The sequence below is a fragment of the Cyprinus carpio genome, chromosome A5, assembly GCF_018340385.1.
Source record: "Cyprinus carpio isolate SPL01 chromosome A5, ASM1834038v1, whole genome shotgun sequence".
Taxonomy (NCBI): Eukaryota; Metazoa; Chordata; class Actinopteri; order Cypriniformes; family Cyprinidae; genus Cyprinus; species Cyprinus carpio.
Genome location: NC_056576.1, coordinates 36,105,710 through 36,129,159, shown reverse-complemented (window position 1 = coordinate 36,129,159; position 23,450 = coordinate 36,105,710). Strand labels below are relative to the sequence as shown.

Genomic DNA, 23,450 nt, shown 5'->3' with positions numbered 1-23,450 from the left:
CTCCTACAGTCAGATTATGGCTTGGAGAGATTATTTCTACTTTACATTTATAACAAGTCATAAATACTGTTTAAAGAGCAAATTTAAACAGTTTGACAAAATCTTGCACCCTTTTCTCTGTTAAATTGATGGAAACCCTATGGATTAATGCATCATTGGTTAGTGTAATGTTTATATATTTCTTCGTCATACAGTTTAATGTAAACAAGTCTTGTAAAGGATGGTTTGTAATGTCTCTTTCTGTCTTCCAATTTTGATTGTAATCTTAGTACAGGTAAAAGAAACAAAAAAATAAGATTGCAAATCCATCTTCAAAGACCCCCCCCACATAAAAAACCTACATATTTAGAAAGAAAAAAAAGATAAAAATGGATCAATATAAGCTATCTGGACAAAAGAAAAATGCAAATTTCGAAAAATGTAAGATTGCAAATCCATCTTCAAAATCGTTGTCTTTCAATAAAATATATTTGACAAAAATAAAAAAAAGCAAAGGACTGAAATTGTCTTTGTTTGTTTTGTGAAATAATGCAAACAAATTGCTTATTTGCTCATAGTTTCTTATCCAGACTGTAAATTAAAAAAAATAAAAACAACCAAAAATAAAGAAATAAACCCCTATATATATATATATATATACCAGTATAAGCTTTCTGGACCATAAAAAAAAAGTATAATTTTAGTTTTGCTGGCCGCTGATGTGTTATTATTGCTTCTCATTGTCAGTGTTGCCAGGTCCGCGGTTTTTGCGCGGAATCGTGTTCCGTCGCCGCGGATTGAAGCGACAGCAATAACGTGATAGTTAGCCTCTGGAATGCGCATCTTACCAAGGGAACCCCGCCAACACAAAAAAAATCGTTTTGCCTATTTTACCCCCCGGAACGCGATCTAGTGTAGATCAGCAATTGGGCGGGTTTAGTTGTGAAAACCTGGCAACCCTGCTCAACCAATCGCGACGCAACAACGCCCGTCCTGCGCTAGTACAGGCAGCTAACGCGAGGGGCGTTTAATGAAGCTGCTGCTAACACGAGATTCAGCAGTAATGGACGCAGGACGAGTCGTGAAGTGAAGCAGCAGCGAAACCGTTTAATCATGGCGACTCGAGAGCCGAGGCTGATGGTCAAGCAGGAGCAGGACGACGACTCTGACGCAGAGGAGCCGACGGTTTCCTTCAGGAGAGCCGACCAGCAGATCATCCACAGCGGGCACTTCATGGTGTCCTCCCCGCACACCGAGCACCCGCCGAAGAAGGGCTACGACTTCGACACCGTCAACAAACAGACCTGCCAGACCTACCGCTTCGGGAAGACCAGCACGTCGCATTTCTCCATCGACACCTCGCTGACGAAGCTCTTCGAGTGCATGACGCTCGCCTACAGGTGCGTGGTTTAGTAAACTCTCGACCGAGCGGGTAGAGGCTGGTAAACAACAGCGTTGCGTCATCAGCCAGCGCGGATGGGTTCAGTCCCGCGGCCACGCGACGGAGGCCTTGTGTGCGCGAGATGAGTTTGGTTTGTTATTGTCAGTCACGTTCACAGCTGTATTAACCTGTGCGTACACTAGTTATGCATTTAAAACGCGCACCTCCCTGATCCACAAGACGCCTGGTTAGTCAGGAAGTGGAAAACATTTCCTCTTCTAATTTTGGCAACCAGTTACACAAACACACACACACTTAAAACATTAGTCTGAAGTAGTACATGACTTGAGGCTTTCCAGTCTTTGTCGGGTGTGATGCGTCACTAGCTAATTATTTACTGTAATTTAGTTACTTTTCCACTGAAAAGTACAGTAAGGGATTACTAATTCATCTGCAAGTTAATTACAGTCACCTAGCATTAAATGCAGTTATGCAATTTATATATAAAACAAAAAATGGTAGTTTTGTAGTAATGTGGACGGAGACAGTCAGCTGTCACGTGACTGAAGGAAAAGAATCTAGAAACATTCTGAATGATGAAACATGAAGACCGTAAACACTCGACTGCAACAGCGTGTACAGTATCTGTGCTTTTCAAGCCAGTCTTTATTACAGTATATCTTCTTCCTCATTCTGTGAGGAGAAGCCACATCAGATCACAGAAGGAAGTGATTTAAACCCTGGACTGATGTTGTGGAGTGAAGGTTTAGAAACGCCTCTCATCACAAGAGGAGGTGTGTGACGTGTGTTGCTACACGTTTCAGTTCTTAAGGTGTTTCTCATATATTACACAAGACCAAATAATCTTTTATTAAAATGATTAATATGCATGTTTTTTTCAGGTTCATTCTGACCGCAACTGTGTGACGTTCACTCAAATAGTCCTGTAGTGTGACAGAATTGCAAATGTATTTTATATATTCAGTTTTCAGTGAGGTAGAGGATATAGGAATAGATCAATCAGACTGAATGTTGAGGAAATGGGTTTAGTGAAGCACCGCTTGCAGATTTTAACCTGAGCTCAAAATAAATAAAGTGTAATGCTTGTCCAGAATATAAACGCGTCTATTTTTGTATTATTTGTGTTAACATTTGTGTATGTGGTGGTGGTTTAATCCAACAACAGACTCCTGTTTTTCTTAAACTGTGCATTCACCGTCATCTGTTTCACACTCAAACCGAGGAACTGTAATAAAAAGACCAAAACTCTGTGGCCATCTCTTTGTGTTTAGATTTCTATCTTCATGTTAGAATTTCGCAATTCAGGCCCAAATTTCACAGTTTTGTTCCGTCTTGGGCATGACTCTACTCACTCACTACGTTAATCAGACCTTGCTCTCGTGTAGTTTCGTCTGAATCGAGTTGTGAAGCTAGTTGCATGCATTGTTTCCTTGTTTGGTTGTATTTCAATATATAGAGCGTTTGGCAAAAATATTATGGTGATAATCACAACTGAAAATTGAGATTCCTGGATTACTGTGCGCTTTAAAACACAACATTATTTGCATAATGGCCACTTTTTTCCTATTATAGGTCAGAACACAATTATGCATGAAATTGAATTTATGTCTGTTATGCATATTACAATATTGTGAAATAGTAAAATAATAATAATAATAATACAGGTTGACGGTAAAATGGATACAAAAGAGAACATTTTTTAAATGATTTGTGCATGTAAGCCGTCAGACGGCCTGTATTTTTCTTTTCTTTTTCTTTCTTCACAACTTATTTTTCTCATGATCTTCACATAACAAAAGTTGTCCGACCCTGTAGACTGCACTGTAAGACAGAAGACTGTTAGACTGTATAAAATGGTTTTTATACAAATAAAATGTTTAGTCTACTGCGTAAAAGCAAATCAGCAGTGATTGATTAGACTTTATTTTTTATGTTTTGTTTTTTTAAGTGATATTAAAAGGAGTGCACTTTGCATGCTTTATACACTATAATCCATTCAGAATTTGCATGAAACCTTTGTTTTTTCGGACACATACATGTTGCAAAGTTTGGGTTGCCCATGTTTGAATGTGAAGTAGACTCCAAGTGACATGAACAAACCAGGCGATTAAAGAGTTAATTGCAGCTGTTTGTACCACCCACAGCCCTAAAATGAGACATTTATGTTGTTTCTATAAGGAAGGTTGGTGTCTCCGAAATGGAAGAACTTCAAAGGCCTCAAGCTGCTGTGGAGAGACAAGATTCGCCTCAACAATGCTATTTGGAGAGCCTGGTATATGCAATGTAAGTCCAACCACTAAACACACAGATTACTCAGAAGGGATGAAACGATGATCTCCGTCTGCAACGCCTTGTTTCTGCAGATGTAGAGAAGAGACAGAACCCCGTGTGCCATTTCGTCACTCCCTTGGATGGAAATATGGACTCAGGAGTACACCGGCCAACAGAGGTGTGGCGCTTATACAAATATTGTTCTGTTTCTTCAGCTCTGGAGGTCTACATGCATGCATACCCATTGTTTTTTGTTTTCCTTGAAGAACTTGCAGCTTTCATTTCTCATGTCAGATCACGTCTCAAGTTCCATGTTTTTCTGTTAACCAGGCAATCGCTACAGAAGGAAAGTACTGGAAAAGGAGAATCGAAATCGTGATCCGAGAATATCATAAATGGAGAACATATTTCAAGAAAAGAGTAAGTTATTTGCCCCCGCATTTAACTTTAGCAGTGTAATTTATAAAGTATTGTCACTTATTTTAACTGTTCAAATTCATATTTACAGCTTCTTATTATAAATATCTTATTACAGTTGCATATTTATTATAATGTACACATTCATATTTGTAGTTGCAGAAGCACAAGGATGAAGACCTGTCAAGCCTTCTCAGGGTAATTTTAAAAGGAATATTTTAACATTTTTCACTATGCTTTGAATTTAGCATCTGCGTGAAGTGTGTACATGCATGCCGTTGTTTTGTTTTGTTACACTAACTTGTCTGCAATTTGTAAGGTATCCCTATAAAAAGATTAGCAGTGCCTAAGAGAGTTTAGTCAGGGTAGATGGTGTTAGGCATATAGTCTCTGTACTGTCTTAAAATTTAGGAAAAACAGTTGTAATTATATTAGTTATATATATATATATATATATATATATATATATATATATATATATATATATATATATATATATAATGCCTATATATGCATGCACACACACATATAACGTATGTATAATAAGGAATTGCAAATGATTTTAGTAGCATAGTGCAATTAGGGGTGTGCGATATTAACAAATGATCTCTCAAAAAAAAAAAATTGTTTTTTTTTTTGATAAGCGTTAAGTAAACTGCTGAGTGTGGCTTTGTGCCTGTTCCTTGATTGGTTTAAGCCCGTCAAGGATGAATAAATATGACACTAAAACCTCCAGCAGGTGGCAGCAGGTCTCTGTCATAATGAGTGAATCATTGAATCGTTCAAGCGATTCATTCAAAACAGCTGATTCATTTAGAAATGAAGCAATCTTTTTGAATGGATTATTGAATCATTGACTCAAATGGTTCGTTCACAAACAAAACAATGGTTTGGAACCTTTTCCATTTTCATTGGCGAAACAGAAAGAAAAACCCCAGACACTATTGTGTCTAAAATGTAACTCACTCAATATTAATGTTTCGTTTATGTTCATTGAACTGTTGTATAAATTTTAATATCATATTTGCAATCATGCTCACGTGTTAATATTTAGGAAAACAGCTTGTGTGATATTACTTAACTATAAAGGTATAAAAAAAAAAAAAAACATACAAGGGATATTTTTGGCTTTCATAAGTTGAATGAGTTAAATACTCATCTTACTTTGCACAATCTTTTTGAGCCCCTCCAATCTGGCTTCCGCAAACTGCACAGTACTGAAACAGCATTGGTTAAAGTCACCAACGATTTGTTAATTGCTGCTGACTCTGGCTCTTTGTCAATCCTGATTTTACTCGATCTCAGCGCAGCTTTTGACACTGTAGACCATTCTCTTTTACTCTCTCGATTGGAAAAAAGTTTTTGGTGTTACTGACACTGCTTTAAATTGGTTCAAGTCTTATCTGTCAGATCGTAGGCAGTTTGTGTCCCTGGGGTGGTTGCAGGTCCAATATTGGCTCAGTGCAATTTGGTGTTCCACAGGGTTCAGTTTTGAGTCCCTTACTTTTTAGTATGTACATTTTCCCCCTTGGGCTATTTCTAAGATCCCTTGGTCTTAAGTTTCATTTTTACACAGATGACACTCAGATTTATATTCACTCAAAACCTGGTGATAATTCGGCTGTTGCCTTTCTTGAACATTGCATATTGGAGGTAAAAATATGGATGTCTCAAAATTTTCTTTGTCTCAGTGACAAGACTGAGGTTATGCTGATTGGTTCACCCCATCAAATACGTAAAGCTAATATCTTAAATTTAAAGATGGATGGGTCTATTATGGAGTTTCAAGCAAAATTAAAAAAGCTGGGGGTGATATTTGATTCAAACTTAACTTTTGATCCTCATGTTCAGAACATGGTTTAAAGTTTCATTTTTTCACCTTAGAAACATTGCAAGACTACGTCCCATGTTGTCTTTTTCAGTGGCTGAAAAACTGATCAATACGTTTGTCTTTTCTCGAATAGACCACTGTAATGCTTTGCTCGCGGGGGTTCTCGAAATCTACTTTAGGCAGATTGCAGTATGTTCAAAACGCAGCTGCCAGAGTCCTGACAAGTTTTCCAGGACAAGTGAGCACATCCCTCCAGTCTTGGAGTCCTTGCACTGGCTTCCGGTCAGGTTTCGCGTTGATTTTAAAATTCTTATGCTTACCTACAGGGCCCTGCATGGTTTAGCTCCAGAATATCTGATTGAACTTTTAACTGTCTACACCCCAATGCGCAATCTTCGTTCATCGGATTCTGGCTTTTTAACTATTCCTGTAACTCGTTTACGCTCTATGGGTGACCGGGCCTTCTCTTCTGTGGCTCCTAAACTCTGGAACTCTCTTCCTACTGAAATCAGACAGGCTGAATCCCTTAGTATTTTTAAATGTTCTCTTAAAATGTATCCGGTTTTCCGGTTAGCATATATGTGATATGTTTCCCTGATGGTCAATCTCAATGTATTTTTATTTGTTTTTTTATTGATTCTTCTTTTATATGCCTTGGTAAAGCGCTTTGAGATGTAAATCTCAAAAGCATCATAAATAAAAAAAAATTTTTTTTTTTTTTTTTTTTTTTATTATAGTGGCATTCTGATCAGATTCATCACTTATATAGACTTACGTTTTTTTGTTTGTCTTTTTTCTTTGCAAAGTGCGTGACTCTCAATAATGTCAACTCGCGTATTGTTAAAACGACAATTGCAGACGGTAAATATCGCACACCTCTAATTACAATATAGATTATATATTGTGGTTTAGCACCAAGCCCCAAAGTGGAAGAGGTGATGGACAAAAATGAGATGGGAGGAAAAATGCATCTCAATGCTTTTGCTCATTCTCCTTTGCATTCTCTCACAAAACATTTATTTCCCCCATGAAGCCTTGTATTCGATGTGAAAACATTCATGTTCACTCGCAAAAGTATTGCACCCCCCAAGATGCAGAAGCTCTGAAAATATATCTACCACCCACCACATTATGTCCATTTTGTGAATGAATGCAAGTTCCTCGTGGGGAAAGGAAAAGCATTCAAATATAAATCTTTCCTCCCAACTCATTTTTAATCATCATGTCCCTTTAGGTGCTCTGTAAGTTTAGTATAGTAGTTGCACAATGGTTGTTGAGCAGGTGCCTTGTTTAAAGGTTGCATCGTTCAGTTTATTTTGTGATTTGCTCAGGTAGGCTGATGTTGAGGGACATTGAAATGGCTTTGGAAAAAGTGAATTTTGACTCCTCGCTGACTGTCTTGGGCAGTCTTGAAGTGCTTTTGATCCAAGACTCTAGGCAGTGGAAACACTTGCAAGGAAAGGAGAACAGAGAGTCAACAGGGATATATAGTTTCCTCTCAGCTTAGTGCACTGATCATCAAGAAGCTTAGAACAGGAACGATGATGTTAAGACTGAAGGTTAGAGGTGAGCACAGAAGGTTTGTAGCTGTATTTGTGTGAAGAGAGGGCATGTACAGTATATCATATGGATAAAGGCAACATTGATAAAGAGGTTTGAAGGAGCTCTCAGTCAGAGCCGGATCATGCAGAGTCGGCTGGCTAGAGACGACTGGAATGAAGCCAGTTTATTTACAGCCAAATGGCACTTCCAAAATCTGTTTGAGCCTGTAGTGAATGACAAGAATGCGTTGGAGGTGTTTGTCAAGAACTGGAAGAGGATATTAAACCTGAGACTGTCCACATCTATCCACACAAACACTTAGAGCTTTATAGGTTGGGCTATATATTGAAAATATATCTGCTTTAGCTCAGATCGAGTGGACACTGCCTGTGGTTTAACCTGCATTTGGGAACGCAGTATATGCTGTGCTCACTTTCATATTCACATTTGCCTAATTTCCATAATTTTTTGTGCATAGGAGATTATAGCATTGGTCAGTATTCTGCAAGTAAAAAAATGCATTGCATTGTGACTTACAGTGTTGGTTGCTTTGATTTACAACAGAATTACAGAGCCTGCTGTTCTTTGAGTCTGCATGTCTCCGCAGTAGAAATATGAGACATTTTCACATGAAATAAAAATGTTGAATGGTGCAGTGTGTGACAAAATATTCACATTAAATCGTGCAGCCCGGTATGATTTTTAAATACACGCGTGCATGTTTGCATACATGCCATGTGACTAACAACCAACATCAGAGGACCACAGATGTGTCCTTAAATTCTCTAAATATTAACTTGAAATCTCAGGGGGTACTTTACGGTGTTTAAAACATTGGAAACCCCTGGTTTAGCCTGTAGATCAAAAGGATTTTTAAAGAGACATTTCACCCAAAAATGAAAATTTGCATACTTAATTTATTCAGTAGAGAAGTAAAGGAGATTTTTACTTTGGTGAACATAAAGTTAATACCCGTGGCTCCTGACGAACTTATGAAGCGAAACAACTGTCTGAGCAAGAAGCTGGATATTATTTACAACATTATTACATTTACATGTCTAAAGCATATAAAGTGTATAAACCAGTCTTACTACGAGAAACCATAAAAACCTTAATTTCACTGGTTCAACTAGTTCACCAGAAAGAACCAGTTCAATAGAATGATTTATTTGTGAATCAGATGTCACTCCAGTCCGTTCGCTGAGGCTCTGGTTTACAGGTAATACTGTTATAAATAATGTTCAGTTTCTTGCACAGACTGATCGTTTCGCTTCGTAAGACCCCAGTATATTGTTATTTTGTGTTCCTTGATGGGCCGCCTTTATTCTCAAAAACTGGTAGCCACTGATTTGCAATTTATGAATCACCAAGGAGTTTCAGCTAAGAGAAAACTAACAGCACATCTTCATTTTTGGTCGGAGCTATTCCTTTAAGAAGCATAAATTGATCGGTTGCTTGATGCTTGCATCTGTGTCTGCATGAACCTTGAGTGTGTGTCTGATGACCCGGCCGGCTTGTTGCATTTTGACCTCCCAAAGGTTGCGGAGGAACAGTTTTCACTGTTTGGGGAAGTGTGTCCAGACACCTGCCGTGTCCTCTTGTACCAGGATGAGGACGTCAGCGCGGGAGGCCGCCGCAGGTCCCGCAGGAGTCACGATTCGCCGGTTCCAATGGAGATGGACCTGCTCTTCGACATGGACGTGCTCATGTCCGAATTCTCAGACACACTCTTTTCCACGCTGGCCTCTCATCAACCCGTAGCGTGGCCCAATCCGAGGGAGATTGGTGAGAAGTGACAGTCGAGTGTGCCGTGTTAAGGTGTTTATTCTAGAGAAAGACGGGCTGACTCTAAGCGCCGCTGTGCTCTCAGCCCATGCAGGTAATGCAGATATGATCCAGCCAGGCCTCATCCCACTGCAGCCCAACCTGGACTTCATGGACACTTTTGAGCCTCTGCAAGGTACAGACCAGGCCACTCTTGGATTAAGGTTGGGCTTGTTAGATTAGGGAACAGTATTCACTGTTAACTAGTTGCTTTTTAACATGCATAATACTTGCATATTGGCTGTTTATTATTATTTATAAAGCACATATTAATGCATTATTTTACATGACCATATTCTAGATCCCTTAATCCAGCCCATACCTAAACTTAACAACTACCGTACTGACTTTTAATAATCAGCAAACTAGGAGTTTATTGAGGGAAAACTGGTAGTTAATGGTAAACGTGTGTTCCCTAATCTGAAGTGTCACCAGTAGATGTTTTGCCCAGTTACAGTCCCAGCCATAAGTGATTAAAGATTTTTTTTAATGTTTTTGAAAGAAGACTCTTATGATCTCCAAGACTGCGTTTATTTAAACACGACTACATTACAATAAAAACAGTGATTTTGTGAAATATTATTACAGTGTAAAATAACTGTTTTCTTTGTGATCTATTTTAAAATATAAAGTGATCAAAGCTGAATTTTCTTCAGTGTCTCATGATCTTCAGAAATCATTCTAATATGTTGGTTTGCTGCTCAAGAAACATTTCTGATTATTATCAATGTAATTTCTTTTGTTGTTGATTTCCGTGGAAACCATGATGCAATACCATTCAAAACTTTGATGTAAGTAATAAAAAAATAAATAAAATACTGTACTTTTTATTCAGCAAGGATGCATTACATGAATCACAGTAATAACATTAAAGACATTTATAATGTTGCAAAAATAAATGTTTCAAATAAATGCTGTTCTTTGAACTTTGAAAAATCTTAAAAAACATGTATCGTGGTTTCTAAGAAAATATTAAGCAGACAAACAACATTAGTTGTTTAAGCATTGATATTAATATGAATAATTATTAATAATTGAGCACCGGATCAGCATATTAAAATGATTTCTGAAGGATCATGTGACACTGAAGACTGGAGAAAATTCTTTGGAAATGCTTTGATCACAGCAATATATTACAGTTTAACATGGAAAAATAGATATTTTAAAATGTAGTAATATTTCATTGTATTACAGTTTTATTGTATTTTTTTGATTAAATAAATGCAGCCTTTGTGAGCAGAAGAGACTTTTCAAAAACAAAACCAAAACAATCGTAATTATTCCAGACGTTTGACCAGTAGTGTACATCTAAACCACTCTCTTAGCTGCTCATTTTGAAAGAATGAATTAGTCACATCATTTTGTGCAACATGATGATATCATAAACCAGTCATTCAGTAACTGAATCTGTGGGATTCAAAGATTTTTTTTATTTTGTTTGTTTGTACCTAGATTTGTTTCACACCCTGCGTCCGCCAGCCTTCCCCTCCACCCCCCCCACCGCCCCAGCAGTCACTGCCTTAACCAGCAGCAGCTCCCAAACACAGGTGACAACACGTTCTCCCTTTCCTACCTTACATGCACGTCCTGTTGCTTCATGATAATTATAAAACTCTACAATCTCATTGTAACCCATTAGAATGAATACAGATTATTATGCATAACTGACCATGTCTGCGTGGTAATTAATAATTACTCAAAACAAAATACTAATAAAAAATATTTAAGAAAATTAACTAATCCTAACAAAACAACAACAATCAATAAAAACCAACAAGCACTTTACATATGATCGTTGTTCAGAACATTTACTGATGCTTACGAAAGCAGCACGATGCATTAAGAGCCAGCAGGCAGTTTAACTGTTTAGGAAGAGAGAAGATTCGTGAAGAACTGTCACAGAAACGTAGCCACTGATGGTCATCTGGTAATGAGACACAGTATTAAGGATCAGGGGAATGTAAACTGAGTAGTTATTTAGCCTTGTGGACTATATGTACTACACATCTGTTATGTAAGATAGCTTATTCAGGGCAACACTAAAAAAAAAAAAAAGCCATTTTTATGATGACTTTTGTTAAAATTATTAACTTTTCCTAAAACATTTTATAGCAAGGACTTTACATTTCTGCGAAACTCCAAAAGTTTGCCTGTACGTGCATTTTCTGCTGTTTTCAACTGAAATGCACGTTAGAGGCAATAAAACATCAATAACTTTTAATTATTTTCACACGAATTATGAGTGCTGCAGTAGATTACAGATCAATAAAGACAGTTTTTAAGGAGCACATGAACTATCATGTGAGGGTGGCCAGTTCTACAGTGATACTAAAAGGTTTTTTTTATTTGCTAAAACGCTATGAACTATCAATCAAGTGTCAGAAGGCATGTAGTATTTGTGACCCTGGAGCACAAAACCAGTCATAAGGGTCAATTTTGTAAAACTGAGATTTATACAGCATCTGGAAGCTGAATAAATAATCTCTCCATTGATGTCTGGTTTGTTAGGAGGACAATATTTGTCTGAGATACAACTATTTGAAAATCTGGAATCTGAGGGAGCAAAAAAAATCTAAATATTGAGAAAATCATCTTTAAAGTTGTTCAAATGAAGTTCTTAGCAATGCATATTACTAATCAAAAATTAAGTTTTATTATATTTACGGTAGGAAACGTACAAAATATTTTAATGGAACGTGATCTTTACTTTCCTAATGATTTTTGGCATAAAAGAAAAATCAATAATTTTGACCCATACAATGTATTTTTGGCTGTTGCTACAAATATACCCCAGCGACTTAAAACTGCTTTTGTGCTCCAGGGTCACATTTGTGATCACAATAATTTAAATCTTATACCACAGCTCATACAAATAATAGCAAACATATTGCAGATGTTAACTGTATGGTTTATCCCTCTGTGTGAGATCCAGTGTTTGTTTGTCTCAGACAGTGAGAGGCAGGAAAGAGCCTGCAGTCTCTATGAGAGTGTGCTGATTTTGGTGTCTGTTGTTCACTAGGCTCCCCTGCTGTCCTCCATGCCGCTGGACTACCGCCTCATCCCCTCTGCTCCTTTGCCCAGCCACCTCTCAGTCGGCACTCAGGACAATGGTAACGCTGTTGGCCCGTCCTACCAACAAACCTACATGCCTCTTTTCCCAGAGCAAGTGAGCCCCTCCGTCCCACCTCTCCTGCCCCCACCAGCTCCTCCTGTCCCAGCAGCCCCTCAGCCTCTCCAGTGTGGAGGTGTGTCCACCGTCACTACAGTCCCGAGTGTCCCGAGCGTCCCGCCTCCGTCCGTGGTCACGCAGACCTCCCCTTCCACAGTAACCCCCTCTGATGCAGCCACCACCTTCAGTCACCGATCAAGCTTTGAGCTGCCGTCTCCACAGCCGGCGGCCTCCGCCTCACACCGCTCACAGGCGGTCAACTTCGCCTCGCCCAAATCTATTCTGCCTCCTGTCTCGGGCAAAAAGATCAGACATACACAGAGACCGATTGTCCCGGCCAACCCGCTGCCATCTCCTCAGCTCATACTCACAGGTTTGTGCCTCTCCTCAAAGCAGGTTTTCTAACATGCTCACGCTCCACTGTAAAAAGAAAGAAAGGAAAGAGGAAGCTGTGGTTGCCAGAACCTTACTGTAAAAAGTACAGTAGCAGCATTTTCAGTTTTACAGATGTAAATGGAAAATGTACATTTTACAGATTGAAGATGGTATATTTCTTCATCTAAAAATATGTTAATATGCCAAAATGCAACAATCTGTTTTTTTACATTTATAATTCATTAGGCTTACTCAGTACTCAATGTCACTGTTACAATTCAAACGAATCAAATTCATTTAGGGCTGTCACGGATCACAGTTTGCACGCATGTTTAACCATCACAGAGAAAAGTTTATCTTTTGAATGTGTTTTAAATCCTTCCAATTTAAAAAACCTAAATTAATTTTAAAACAATCAAATTCAAAAAAAAGCAAAAAGAAAAAACCAATTCGGTAATTGCACACAAACTCGCACACAAAACATTTTAGACAGTGTGCAAACACATAATTCGGTTCTCTTTCACATCTCCTTCTGCTTGAACAGATACAAAACGATCTCAAAATACCCGTCTCACCATGTATCCCCATAAACACAGACTGTAATGTCTTAAATGAACGTAAACCTGTTCCTGTGGCTCAGTGGTAGAGCATTGCATTTGCAGCGCTAAAGGTCGTGGGTTCAATTCCCAGAGAACACAGATACTGATAAAAAACAAAAAACAAACATATAGTGAATAAAAGCGTCTGCTAAATGCGTAAATGTAAACACACAGGAATCGGATGTGTATCAGTCTATAGCTTAAATAGCTGCTGCTGTCTTATCATTTATGTTAAACAACAAAAACAAAGTTTAATCTATATTAAATTTATACAGTGAACACTATGCAATGTTATTTTGCACTTAATTATTACATTTCTGTGCCTGAATGCTACTGTTTGTCCTTATTTAGTTGCAATTTAGTTGTGTTGTATTTATCAATGATGTTTGTTCTTGTTTTATTACGGATCAAACCGTTCACTGCTAGGCCAGTAGTTTCTGCTCTGGAATCAAAGAAGTACTTAGTGTTCTTTAACTAATAAGTGGAAAGCAAAGTAACTTTTGTTTCAGCCCATTCCCCCGCCCCCATTTTGGATTTTTTTTTGTTTGTTTGCTGATCCAAAAAAAATCCGATCTGAGACTCAAAAACCGTAAAACGATCCGAACCATGAGTTTTGTGATCCGTTGCACCCCTAATCACATTACTTGTCCACCGCCCCATTCTCGCTTTGCGTTTTTAAATAGAAACAACTATTTAGTTCAGTTGGAAAACGGCTACAGTTACAAATCGAAAGCATCTGCTCCATTTAATAATTGTCTAAGATTTACAAGAGTTCATCACAAGTAGCTTTTTCCTACAAGCTGAGGTGAATACTAATATTTGGAAGGAACCCAGTGTCATATGCACACAAAACACCATCATGGTAATCCACACAACACCAAAACAATGCAGTGAACGTTAATTTAAAAACATAAGATACATAAAAGCCTAATGTGTATATAACTGAAACTAAGAAACAATTATTTCAATGAAAAGCCATCAAATGTGCGCTACCATACAGAATGCATGTAATTTTACTGTAAATTATAAAAACGACTTCTATGAGGTGCTCTCTTTACTTCAAAAACTATACATTTAAAAGTATTTTACCGTAAAATGACATGAAATGTCTCAGATGTATTAGTTTTTCACCATGTAAAGTAAGAAAACTACCTACCAATGAACAGGTTTTTACTCTAGCCTTTTATTTATTTATTTTTACAGTCTTTTACTGTTAAAATGACAATCTTTTTTTTTCTTACACTGGACAAGTGGAAGTTGCCATAAGATGACCAACCCTCTGTTTCTGCCGTTTTTATTTTTAAGATTAATGGAGAAGACATCTCTCTATTGGTCATTTCAAATGCAGGGAAGTCTAAGAAGTAAATCGCTAAGGTCTTTTTTTATGGAGAAATTGAATATCATCTTTGCTCAACAAATGAAATAAGCGAAACACCATCAATCATAAGAAAGCAGTGGAGGACTGCATGTCAGCAGCATCTTTACACACGCAAGATTGTTTGCATAATGTGTGTGTGTGTGTGTTCTGTGTTTTGTAGAATGGCAGCATCTTTTGTGTAAGAGCACTGTCACTTTAATTAAGCTGTGAGTGTCATCCACACATACTGCAGAACCTAATAGCTGCACAAATGTCTGTTTACTTAAATTAAGATGAATTAACCTGTTTGGCAGTCCTAATTACGACACACATTTACTGCAAACTTTCCACAAGCTGCTGATCTTCCCCGAGGTACCATGGTAGAAAAGTTCATCTAATAGTGGAACTAGAATGGCTCTCCAAACATCAAGGTTTTAAATGTGTTCTCATCCTATCCGTCTCCCATCACAACCGTTCCCAGGTCCCAGCAGTGCTATGATTGTCACGTCGTCTCTCAGCGCTGATGTTGTCCCCAGCACTGGTATGGTCCTTGCCCCCCCCAGTATTCCTTGTGTAAGCCTCTCATCCTTCATGTCCTATCCTCGCCGTCTGTAGAACAGGGTTGTGTAACATTCAGAATTGATTTGAGAGATGTTTGAATTCCAAATAAATTCCTAAATTTGAATCCAGGTAGCAGAAAGAATGCTGAATTGTAATTCAAATTAGAATTGAAGAAAATAGAAATTAAATATAATGGCTGTTTGTAATTTTATAAAAAAAATTAGAGTAAAAGAATCAAATGGTATTTATAATAAACAGCTATTATTGTTATTATTAATGTTATTGTTTTTTTTTTTTTTTTTTTTAATAATTCATACACTGCTGTCCAAAAGTTTAGGGTCTGTAAGACTTTTATTTTTTTTGTCTTATGCTCAGCAAGGCTGCATTTATTTGATCAAAAAAATCTATAAAAAATTGTGAAATATTTCTATTTATTTCAAACAGCTGTTTTCTGTGTGAATATCTGTTAAAGTGTAATGTATTTCTGTGATGTGCAGCTGTATTTTCAGCATCATTACTCCAGTCTTCAGTGTCACATGATCTTCAGAAATCATTCTAATATGATGATTTGCTGCTCAATAAACATTTCTGATTATTATCAATGTTGAAAACAGTTGTGCTGCACAGTATTTGCGCGGTGTAATATAGCGTGGAAACGGTGATACAATTTTTGTTTTCTTAAATAATTAGACATTTCAAAAGAACAGAATTATTTGAAATAGAAATATTTTGCAACATTATAAATGCTTTAATCTAAGTTTTGATCAATTTATTGCATCTTTGCTGAATAAGTTTTAATTTCTTAAATAATTAGTAAATCAGGGTGCATGGCTATAATGTAAACTAAGGGCCAGTTAGTTTATATATATATATAATAAAATGGACAAACTTTTTTTTTTTAATGCCCCATACTAATTTCCGAGTTCAGTAGAATATAGGTCTTCTTTAGAAAGAAAACTGCTAAACAAGCAGCTTCTTGGAAGTCTTTAAACAGAAAAAATTTTCATGCTCATTTTTCTATAGTGCGTATTTATTTGAATTGCAATTCAGTAAATTCCCATAATTCCAATTCAGCATTGTTTGAAGTGCGATCCGTTCAGTTTCTGATTCATAAATTAAATAGGAGTCAACTCTTACATTTTGAATTCTGCTCAACCCTGGTAACCCTTAAAATTCACTTTACCCAAGCAATACATAATTGCAATATAAAAATAAAAGAAATCGCACTGCCTTGCAGGGATCCGCTGGTTTTCATATTCTCCCTCAGACACAAAAGTCTCCACAACTAATCGTACCCAAAGAGGAAACTGCCACAACTATATCCAACAAGAAGAGATCCGTACAGTCAGCAGGTACAGGTTCGATTCAGCCCGATCCCCTTAGTTTTTATTGTGTTGAATGGAGGATTCCTGAGAAAGCTTCTTTTCTCCTTTTCTGTAGCACATGACAGACGAGTCTCAGGTCAGGGGTCACCTCTGGGAGCAGAACAGGTCCCGAGCCCCCAGTCACCCCTCAACCCCTGCGCAGGCAAAAATGAAGGCAGTCAGGTATAGTTCATGATATTACACTCTACTGTGGTTTTCCAAACCGATGCCGATTCAGAAATGCATAAGGTTCACTTACATCTTTCAAAGCGGAGTGCAAATCTAATCTATTTTTTTTCTTCTTTTTTTCACATTAAATTATAGCACAAAATAATATATTTTATCATCCAGTGGAAATGAGTTGTAAAGGCTGGTGATATTAGCAGAGAGTACAGGACGGGTGATGAAATACTAATATATTATAAATTGGGCTGTGGATTTAATACTTTAATTTGTTGCGATTAATTATGGAAAAAATAACACATTTAAATGATTCTAAAGAACTGATGTGTCTTTCCGAGCAACACAAAGCACTGATTGTATCCATGTTTTTGAACGAATGATTCAGTGAGCCATTTGTAGAAAGAGTCAGTTGCTTCATTTCTGAATGAACTGGCCGTTTAATTGAATCGGTTGAATGAATGAATCTCTCATTTACTGGTGGTTTTAATTTCATATTAAGAGAATTAATGTTTTTTCAAATGAAATCATGTGGTAATATTATTATAATTTTTTTTTTTTCAGTCTCATTGCATTAATTATGCAGCTCTGATTGCAGTGTAAATGCATTCATGCCACCTCTGAGCAGTCTGTGTTAATACACCGAAATGCCACTTCACATGCAGCTTCTGAAAACAGTGTTATGCCCACATGGTAGCCTTAAGAGTTTGTGTAATACATTGTGTTGAATGAAATGTATATTTCTAAAGCTTTTCTGTTCGATGCTGTTCTCACTTAACACAATAATGACTTTAAATGATCTTTGTTTAGGGGGTAAATTCTCAGCTCAAATTGATGTACGATTAATTTGATTAATTGGGACATCATGCATTTGGTAATCACTTGGCAGCCGTGATTATGAGTCAATATAATGATGGAGTTTGAGGTGTACAGAAAATTGTTTATATTGAATGAACACTTATTTTACTGAATATTTACTGGATTCACATTTGTTTTTGTTTTGTCCATTGACTGCTGTTTAATTTGGGAACTGACATAGGGGAACTAGGAACTCTGTTAACTGGCCAGCTGAGCAAGGTTATCATTAATTTTTATGTTGAAATATCCAGATATCTGCTAATTTATCAGTCTGTCTCTGTTTGTAATTTTGACCTGTGATTTGGCACAGAGCCGCAGAGTGAATCACATATCTGCTGAGCAGAAGAGGCGATTCACCATAAATGCCTGCTTCAAGACGTTGTGCAATCTGGTGCCGACTCTCAGGCCTCAATCAAATGTAAATCTGCTGCTGTCTTTCCTTACTCGATTCTCAAAATCACAACTTGATCCGTACTTGTAGTTGTCTCTGCAAGTATTTTAAATAGTGAAAAGTAATTACTTTTCGTCACCCATTATTGGCTTTCCAGATCAGTAATGCGGCGACTCTTCAGAAGACCGTTGACTACATTAGCAAACTGCAACTAGAGAGACAGCAGATGCAGGAAGAGACCAAGAGACTACGAGAGGAGATTGAGGAGCTTAATGCATCTATAAGGTATGTTTATTTATGAATTAGACTCTTCGTATTTTTCTTTTTTTTGCTATTTGTAAGTGGCACATTTGGAAAAACTGCTGTATAATAGCAAAACATGCTATTTTAGTGTACAGATATATCAGTGATGGGGAGCTCAGTAAACACGAACATGCTGTGCAAAAGTCTAAGTCCATTAGTATTTTCACCAACAAAAAATGGTTTTAAGTATCCGATATTCCAATATTTTTCAACTCATTTTGGACAATAGCCGATACCGATATATTTCCTTTTGTTTGGAAACAACACCAAGTCTCTCCTGTGCAGAGATTATAAACAAATAATTTTTCATTTTGGTTAGTTTTTGCTTTTGAGAATTAAATAAACAACAAAGTTATTTTATAACGAGAGTACATTGAAAGCTTTGAAAATAACTATAAAGCAATCCTTAACATTAAAAAATGTTTATGTAGATGGTCTAAAGCAAAAGAGTTGAACAAATTCTGGAAATCTTGTAGAGGTTCTTGTGTTTAAGTTTTCATAATCCTTTTGGGAAAAAAAAAACATATTACACATTAATGAATAAATCTGTGTGTATATATATATATATGTATATGTGTGTGTCTTGTTTGTGATTATTCATGTAAGCTTTAACTTCTGATCTTTAAATCAAACCATACTCGTGATTTTAAGACATCAACTACTGCTTTATTTAATCAGAAACACAATCTTAATGTTATTTGTCTATTTTACATTAATTTTAAGTAAATAAAAGTCCTTACAGGACGGGCATTAGCTGCTGCTCGCGCTAGTAACTGTGACTCTATCGCACACCAGACGCCTCATTCTGTACTCGCATACTCAGATTAAATGCTCAAAACAGTGAATCTAATCATCATTTAGGCAAAAGTTCGCTTCAAGAATGACAGCACTGATGACATGATCTTATTGCGATCACACCCAGAGCACATTATCGGCAAGCCATATCGGCATAATGTCATTTTAATGTCATTTTAAGCCATTATCGGCTGATTTCAATAATGCTCCAAAACTATCGTGCATCCCTAGTTTTAAGTCAGTTATTTCAATCATTTGCTGTAGTGTGTCAGTAGGAAATGTCAGTTTACATTTCCAAACAGTTCTTTTGCCATTAATTGTAATAATGCCATGAGATTGCTGTATGAACTCTTAAAGTTGCCCACTGTTTATTGCAGCTTGTGTCAGGAACAGCTCCCTGATACAGGGGTTCCCGTCGCACGGCATCGCTTTGACCACATGAAGGAGAAGTTTGACGACTACGTGAAGAACAGAACTCTTCAGAACTGGAAATTCTGGATCGTATCCTTTAGTCTGAAAATATTGAACTGAACAAACCAATAGTTTCTTCAGATCATTCAGTCCACAGTATTGGTTTCATTCTGTAGTCACATGGCATATGAATACACTAAATCATTTCCTCATGAGGGTACTTCTACATTTTTTTTTTTTTTATATTTTTTTTTATTACATTTAATTATTTAAGTAAGCATTGACATTTCCGGACCTGCCCACGTGTGCATTTTGTGTATGAGGTATGTACGAATTTTGACCTCAGAGTACACAGGAATGATTTGTCACTTGAAACAAGTTTGAGTCATTTATAACTAGTTTAAAAAAAAATAATAAAAATGCAACACATCAACCGTTTTCCCAAAGCCGTTGGTTCTACAATATTTGAAAGTAAAGAAAAAGACAGCCATGCATGTTTAGAACTGTAATTTTAGTGTTGTTCTGTTAAATAAATCAATACAGTAGCATCACTACTGTAGTTTGTTTATTGGTTTAATTTTTATAATTTAAGAAAATATGTATTAGTGTGTAATAATAATAAAATCCACATTTTAAAGCTGATAATTTAAAAATTTTCACATTTTTGTGAGGGGTCTGGTTGACAACAATGGTCACAAAACCTATTAGACTGGACTCCTCCACAGGCTTGTGGTTTTCTTTAGCACTCCTCTCTCAGTTCAGCGTCATTATTCATCCTCTGTTTGAGTCCTTCAATGGAACGGTGTCGACCACCAACAGCACAGAGCTGTGTGAAACCACCATGCAGTGGCTGGATCGTTACTGCGCCCTGCCAGTCCTCCGACCGAGTGAGTTCTCTGTTTCATTTCATATAAATATCTTTTTTTTTTTTTTTTTTTTTTTTTTTTTAAAACACATGAAGATGCAATTTTATTTATTTAGATTTTAATTCAGATGTGTTTTGGTGTACTGGTTCCGTGCATTAGGTCTTAAAGTGACAGCAGCCTAATATCTTGAGAGGGTTGATAAAGATTTGTGAATCAAAAGAGAGCAATATTTGAGTTATATCTGATATATTGACAATACTATAATACAATACTTCAAACCTGTGACTAGTACACTTGAGACATATTTATACATTTATTAATTTAATTTGTTTCTCGTCTGTTCTAGAGACATGATGTTAGTTTTATTATCAAGTGCAGTACTATTTTATTTTATTCTGAAATGTGTACACTGAAATTAAATGTTGAAATGCAGAAAAACATTTGCCAAAATTGCAAATAAAATCAGAATCTCAGTATTCATTGAAAGAACTGAAATATGATTTTGTCTATATTGCACAGCCCTGCTGGACAAAAGCTTCGGCCTGTTTGGCTAAACGTCAAACTACAATGTATATGCAATTGCTATAGGAAGCCATATGCTTCTAAACAATTGTTAAACTGGAACTTGGAATGGTATTTTATATTATATTTTTAAAATGTAAAAGTGTTTTAGAGCATAGTGATATGTATGCTACTGGTCTATATGGCTAAGTTAACTTATTGTTAAGAAACATTCAAAATAGCAAAATTCCTAATAAAATATAGAATGTATGGCATATAACCAACGTGAAATGGTAATAGAGATATGTTCATGTATTGGTGGTGTTTTGCTGTGTATTATCTGTGTATTATGTTCACTCTGTGTGTGTGTGTCCTCCAGTGGTACTCAGGACGTTACGACAGCTCTGTACTAGCACCTCCATCTTGACGGATCCCTCACTTTTGCCCGAGGAAGCTAAAAAGGCTGCTCTCAACCCAAAAAAACATTCCTCAGGATCTTAGTTTCAACACTCTGACATCTAAAATGTGATTTAGTTTTTATTTACCAGGGCTTATCAGTCTTCAAGAAGCCTTGACAGCAACACTTCTTGCACTCTTTGCTTGGCTGTTACTCACTGAACTCCACTCAGACTGGTGGAAATGCAGGAGAACTGCTTGATTGTCAAACCCCTTTTGTATGTTCCTCTTGTGTACAGCATAGACACTCCATTAGCATTTATCTTAATGGGACAATCTCAACAAGAACAAGCCCCCCTTTTCACATTTGAAAGTGGATTTATTTTGAAATGACAAAGCAAAGGCAATTTCTCTTGTTTACATGCATCCTTATGTCTTTGTGTTTCTCAGACTTCATTACGCTTCACTAGAGCTGTTGCCTTTAGACTTACAGATTTTACCTCTCAGGGTGTTTTTTTTTTTTCTTCATATATTTGGGAGTCCTCCATATTCAGTGCTGTTAGTGGAGCCTCACCCTCAGTTCATCCAAAAACTGCAGCACCCCTTAACAAACACCAGGATCAAGACTGGCTTTTTGAAGTGTGTGGATAGATGCATGGACGTGTAAAAAAAGTATGAGCTAAAGTTACAAATATTTATAGTCATATGATAAACCACATTTGTTGTGCCTTAAAGGGTTACTCCATCCCAAAATGACAATTTTGTCATTAATCACTTACCCCCATGTCGTTCCAAACCCGTAAATGCTTTGTTTGTCTTCGGAACACAATTTAAGCTATTTTGGATGAAAACCGGGAGGCTTGAGACTGTCCCATAGACTGCCAAATAAATAACAGTGTCAAGATCCAGAAAAGAATGAAAAGCATCGTCAGAATACTCCATCTGCCATCAGTGATTCAACCGAAATGTTATGAAGAGACGAGAATACTTTTTGTACACAAAGAAAACAAAAATAATGACTTTATTCAACAATTCCTCTCCTCTGTGTCTCTCCATTTTGACAAATCTGACTAGTACGCTCTTCCGAATCAGCCGCGCCACAAGGATACGTTTTTTACGTGTATTTACGCTTTGGTTTGAAAGCAAACAGTGCATCGGTGCAGTGCGGCTGACACAGAAGAGAATTATTTTTCTTTACTGCTCAGAATTGACAAAAGGGCGCTGCGCTGATTTGGAGAGACACAGAGGAGAGGAATTGTTGAATAAAGTCGTTATTTTTGTTTTCTTTGTGTACAAAATGTATTCTCGTCTCTTCATAACGTTACTGTTGAATCACTGATGACAGATGGAGTATTCTGACGATGTTTTTCATACTTTCCTAGACCTTGACACTGTTATTTATTTGTCAGTCTATGAGACAGTCACAGGCCTCCCGGTTTTCATCCAAAATATCTTAAATTGTGTTCCAAAGACGAACTAAGCTTTTACGGGTTTGGAACGACATGGGGGTAAGTGATTAATGCCGAATGTTTTATTTTGGGATGGATTATCCCTTTAAATTAAGTAGAGCTATAGAAGAAAAGAGCCCAGTGAGTTGTACTCTGTATAGTTTTGTTGATTTGTTTTGTTTTAAGGTATCATTTTAGGTATATAATGTTGAAAACAGTACTTTTAATTGCATTTGGTAGGCCTTTTAATAGCATTTATTTTTTCCTGGGAGAATGTCTTAATGTCAGACACAGAGTTCAGCAGTTCACTTCAAGTGGCCCACAGGTCTGGAATGAAAGGACGTAGCATTTACATCTGTTATTACAAATGAAGTTATTTTTCACAGTGTCCTTTGAATGTTGATTTGCTCAATATTTTGTTTCTGTATTTTTTTTTTGGGGGGGGGGGGGGGTGGTAGCTGTTGTGGGTGTAAAACTGAATGAACCTTTCTAACTGTGGCCTGTTCCCAATAAAAATAAATGATTTTGCATTCATTTAGGCCTTATATACAAGGTGTTTGACTAAATGTTGTTTGTATGGGAAGCTGGATATTTCCACTAATCTGCATGA

At 36.9% G+C, this 23,450-nt stretch overlaps 1 protein-coding gene across 9 annotated transcripts; it reads left to right on the top strand.

Moving 5' to 3' along the window:
- The first annotated feature begins 929 nt into the window (after positions 1-929).
- On the top strand, positions 930-22,070 carry LOC109055921 (MLX-interacting protein). 9 transcript variants are annotated; one of them, XM_042757086.1, is made up of 18 exons: positions 931-1,386; positions 3,560-3,664; positions 3,745-3,830; positions 3,983-4,072; positions 4,226-4,267; positions 9,050-9,227; positions 9,313-9,402; positions 10,719-10,813; positions 12,286-12,808; positions 15,248-15,339; positions 16,565-16,685; positions 16,768-16,874; positions 17,910-17,948; positions 18,040-18,147; positions 18,278-18,405; positions 19,596-19,719; positions 20,387-20,516; positions 21,376-22,070. In XM_042757086.1, exons 2-18 carry the CDS (start codon positions 3,658-3,660, stop codon positions 21,495-21,497), a joined length of 2,082 nt encoding a protein of 693 aa, XP_042613020.1. In that variant the 5' UTR covers positions 931-1,386; positions 3,560-3,657; the 3' UTR covers positions 21,498-22,070. The 9 variants fall into 9 exon arrangements, with proteins under 9 accessions (XP_042613021.1, XP_042613020.1, XP_042613025.1 ...); XM_042757082.1 differs by having other exon boundaries at positions 932-1,386; positions 8,981-9,227; XM_042757083.1 differs by having other exon boundaries at positions 934-1,386; positions 8,981-9,227; positions 16,565-16,679.
- Positions 22,071-23,450: the final 1,380 nt, after the last annotated feature.

What these genes read in the sequence shown, in the direction of transcription:
- LOC109055921 (XM_042757082.1), top strand. An exon ending in TCCTCAGCTCATACTCACAG is followed by an intron (nt 12,809 to 15,247) that starts GTTTGTGCCTCT and finishes AACCGTTCCCAG; the next exon opens with GTCCCAGCAGTGCTATGATT. An exon ending in GAGCTTAATGCATCTATAAG is followed by an intron (nt 18,406 to 19,595) that starts GTATGTTTATTT and finishes TGTTTATTGCAG; the next exon opens with CTTGTGTCAGGAACAGCTCC.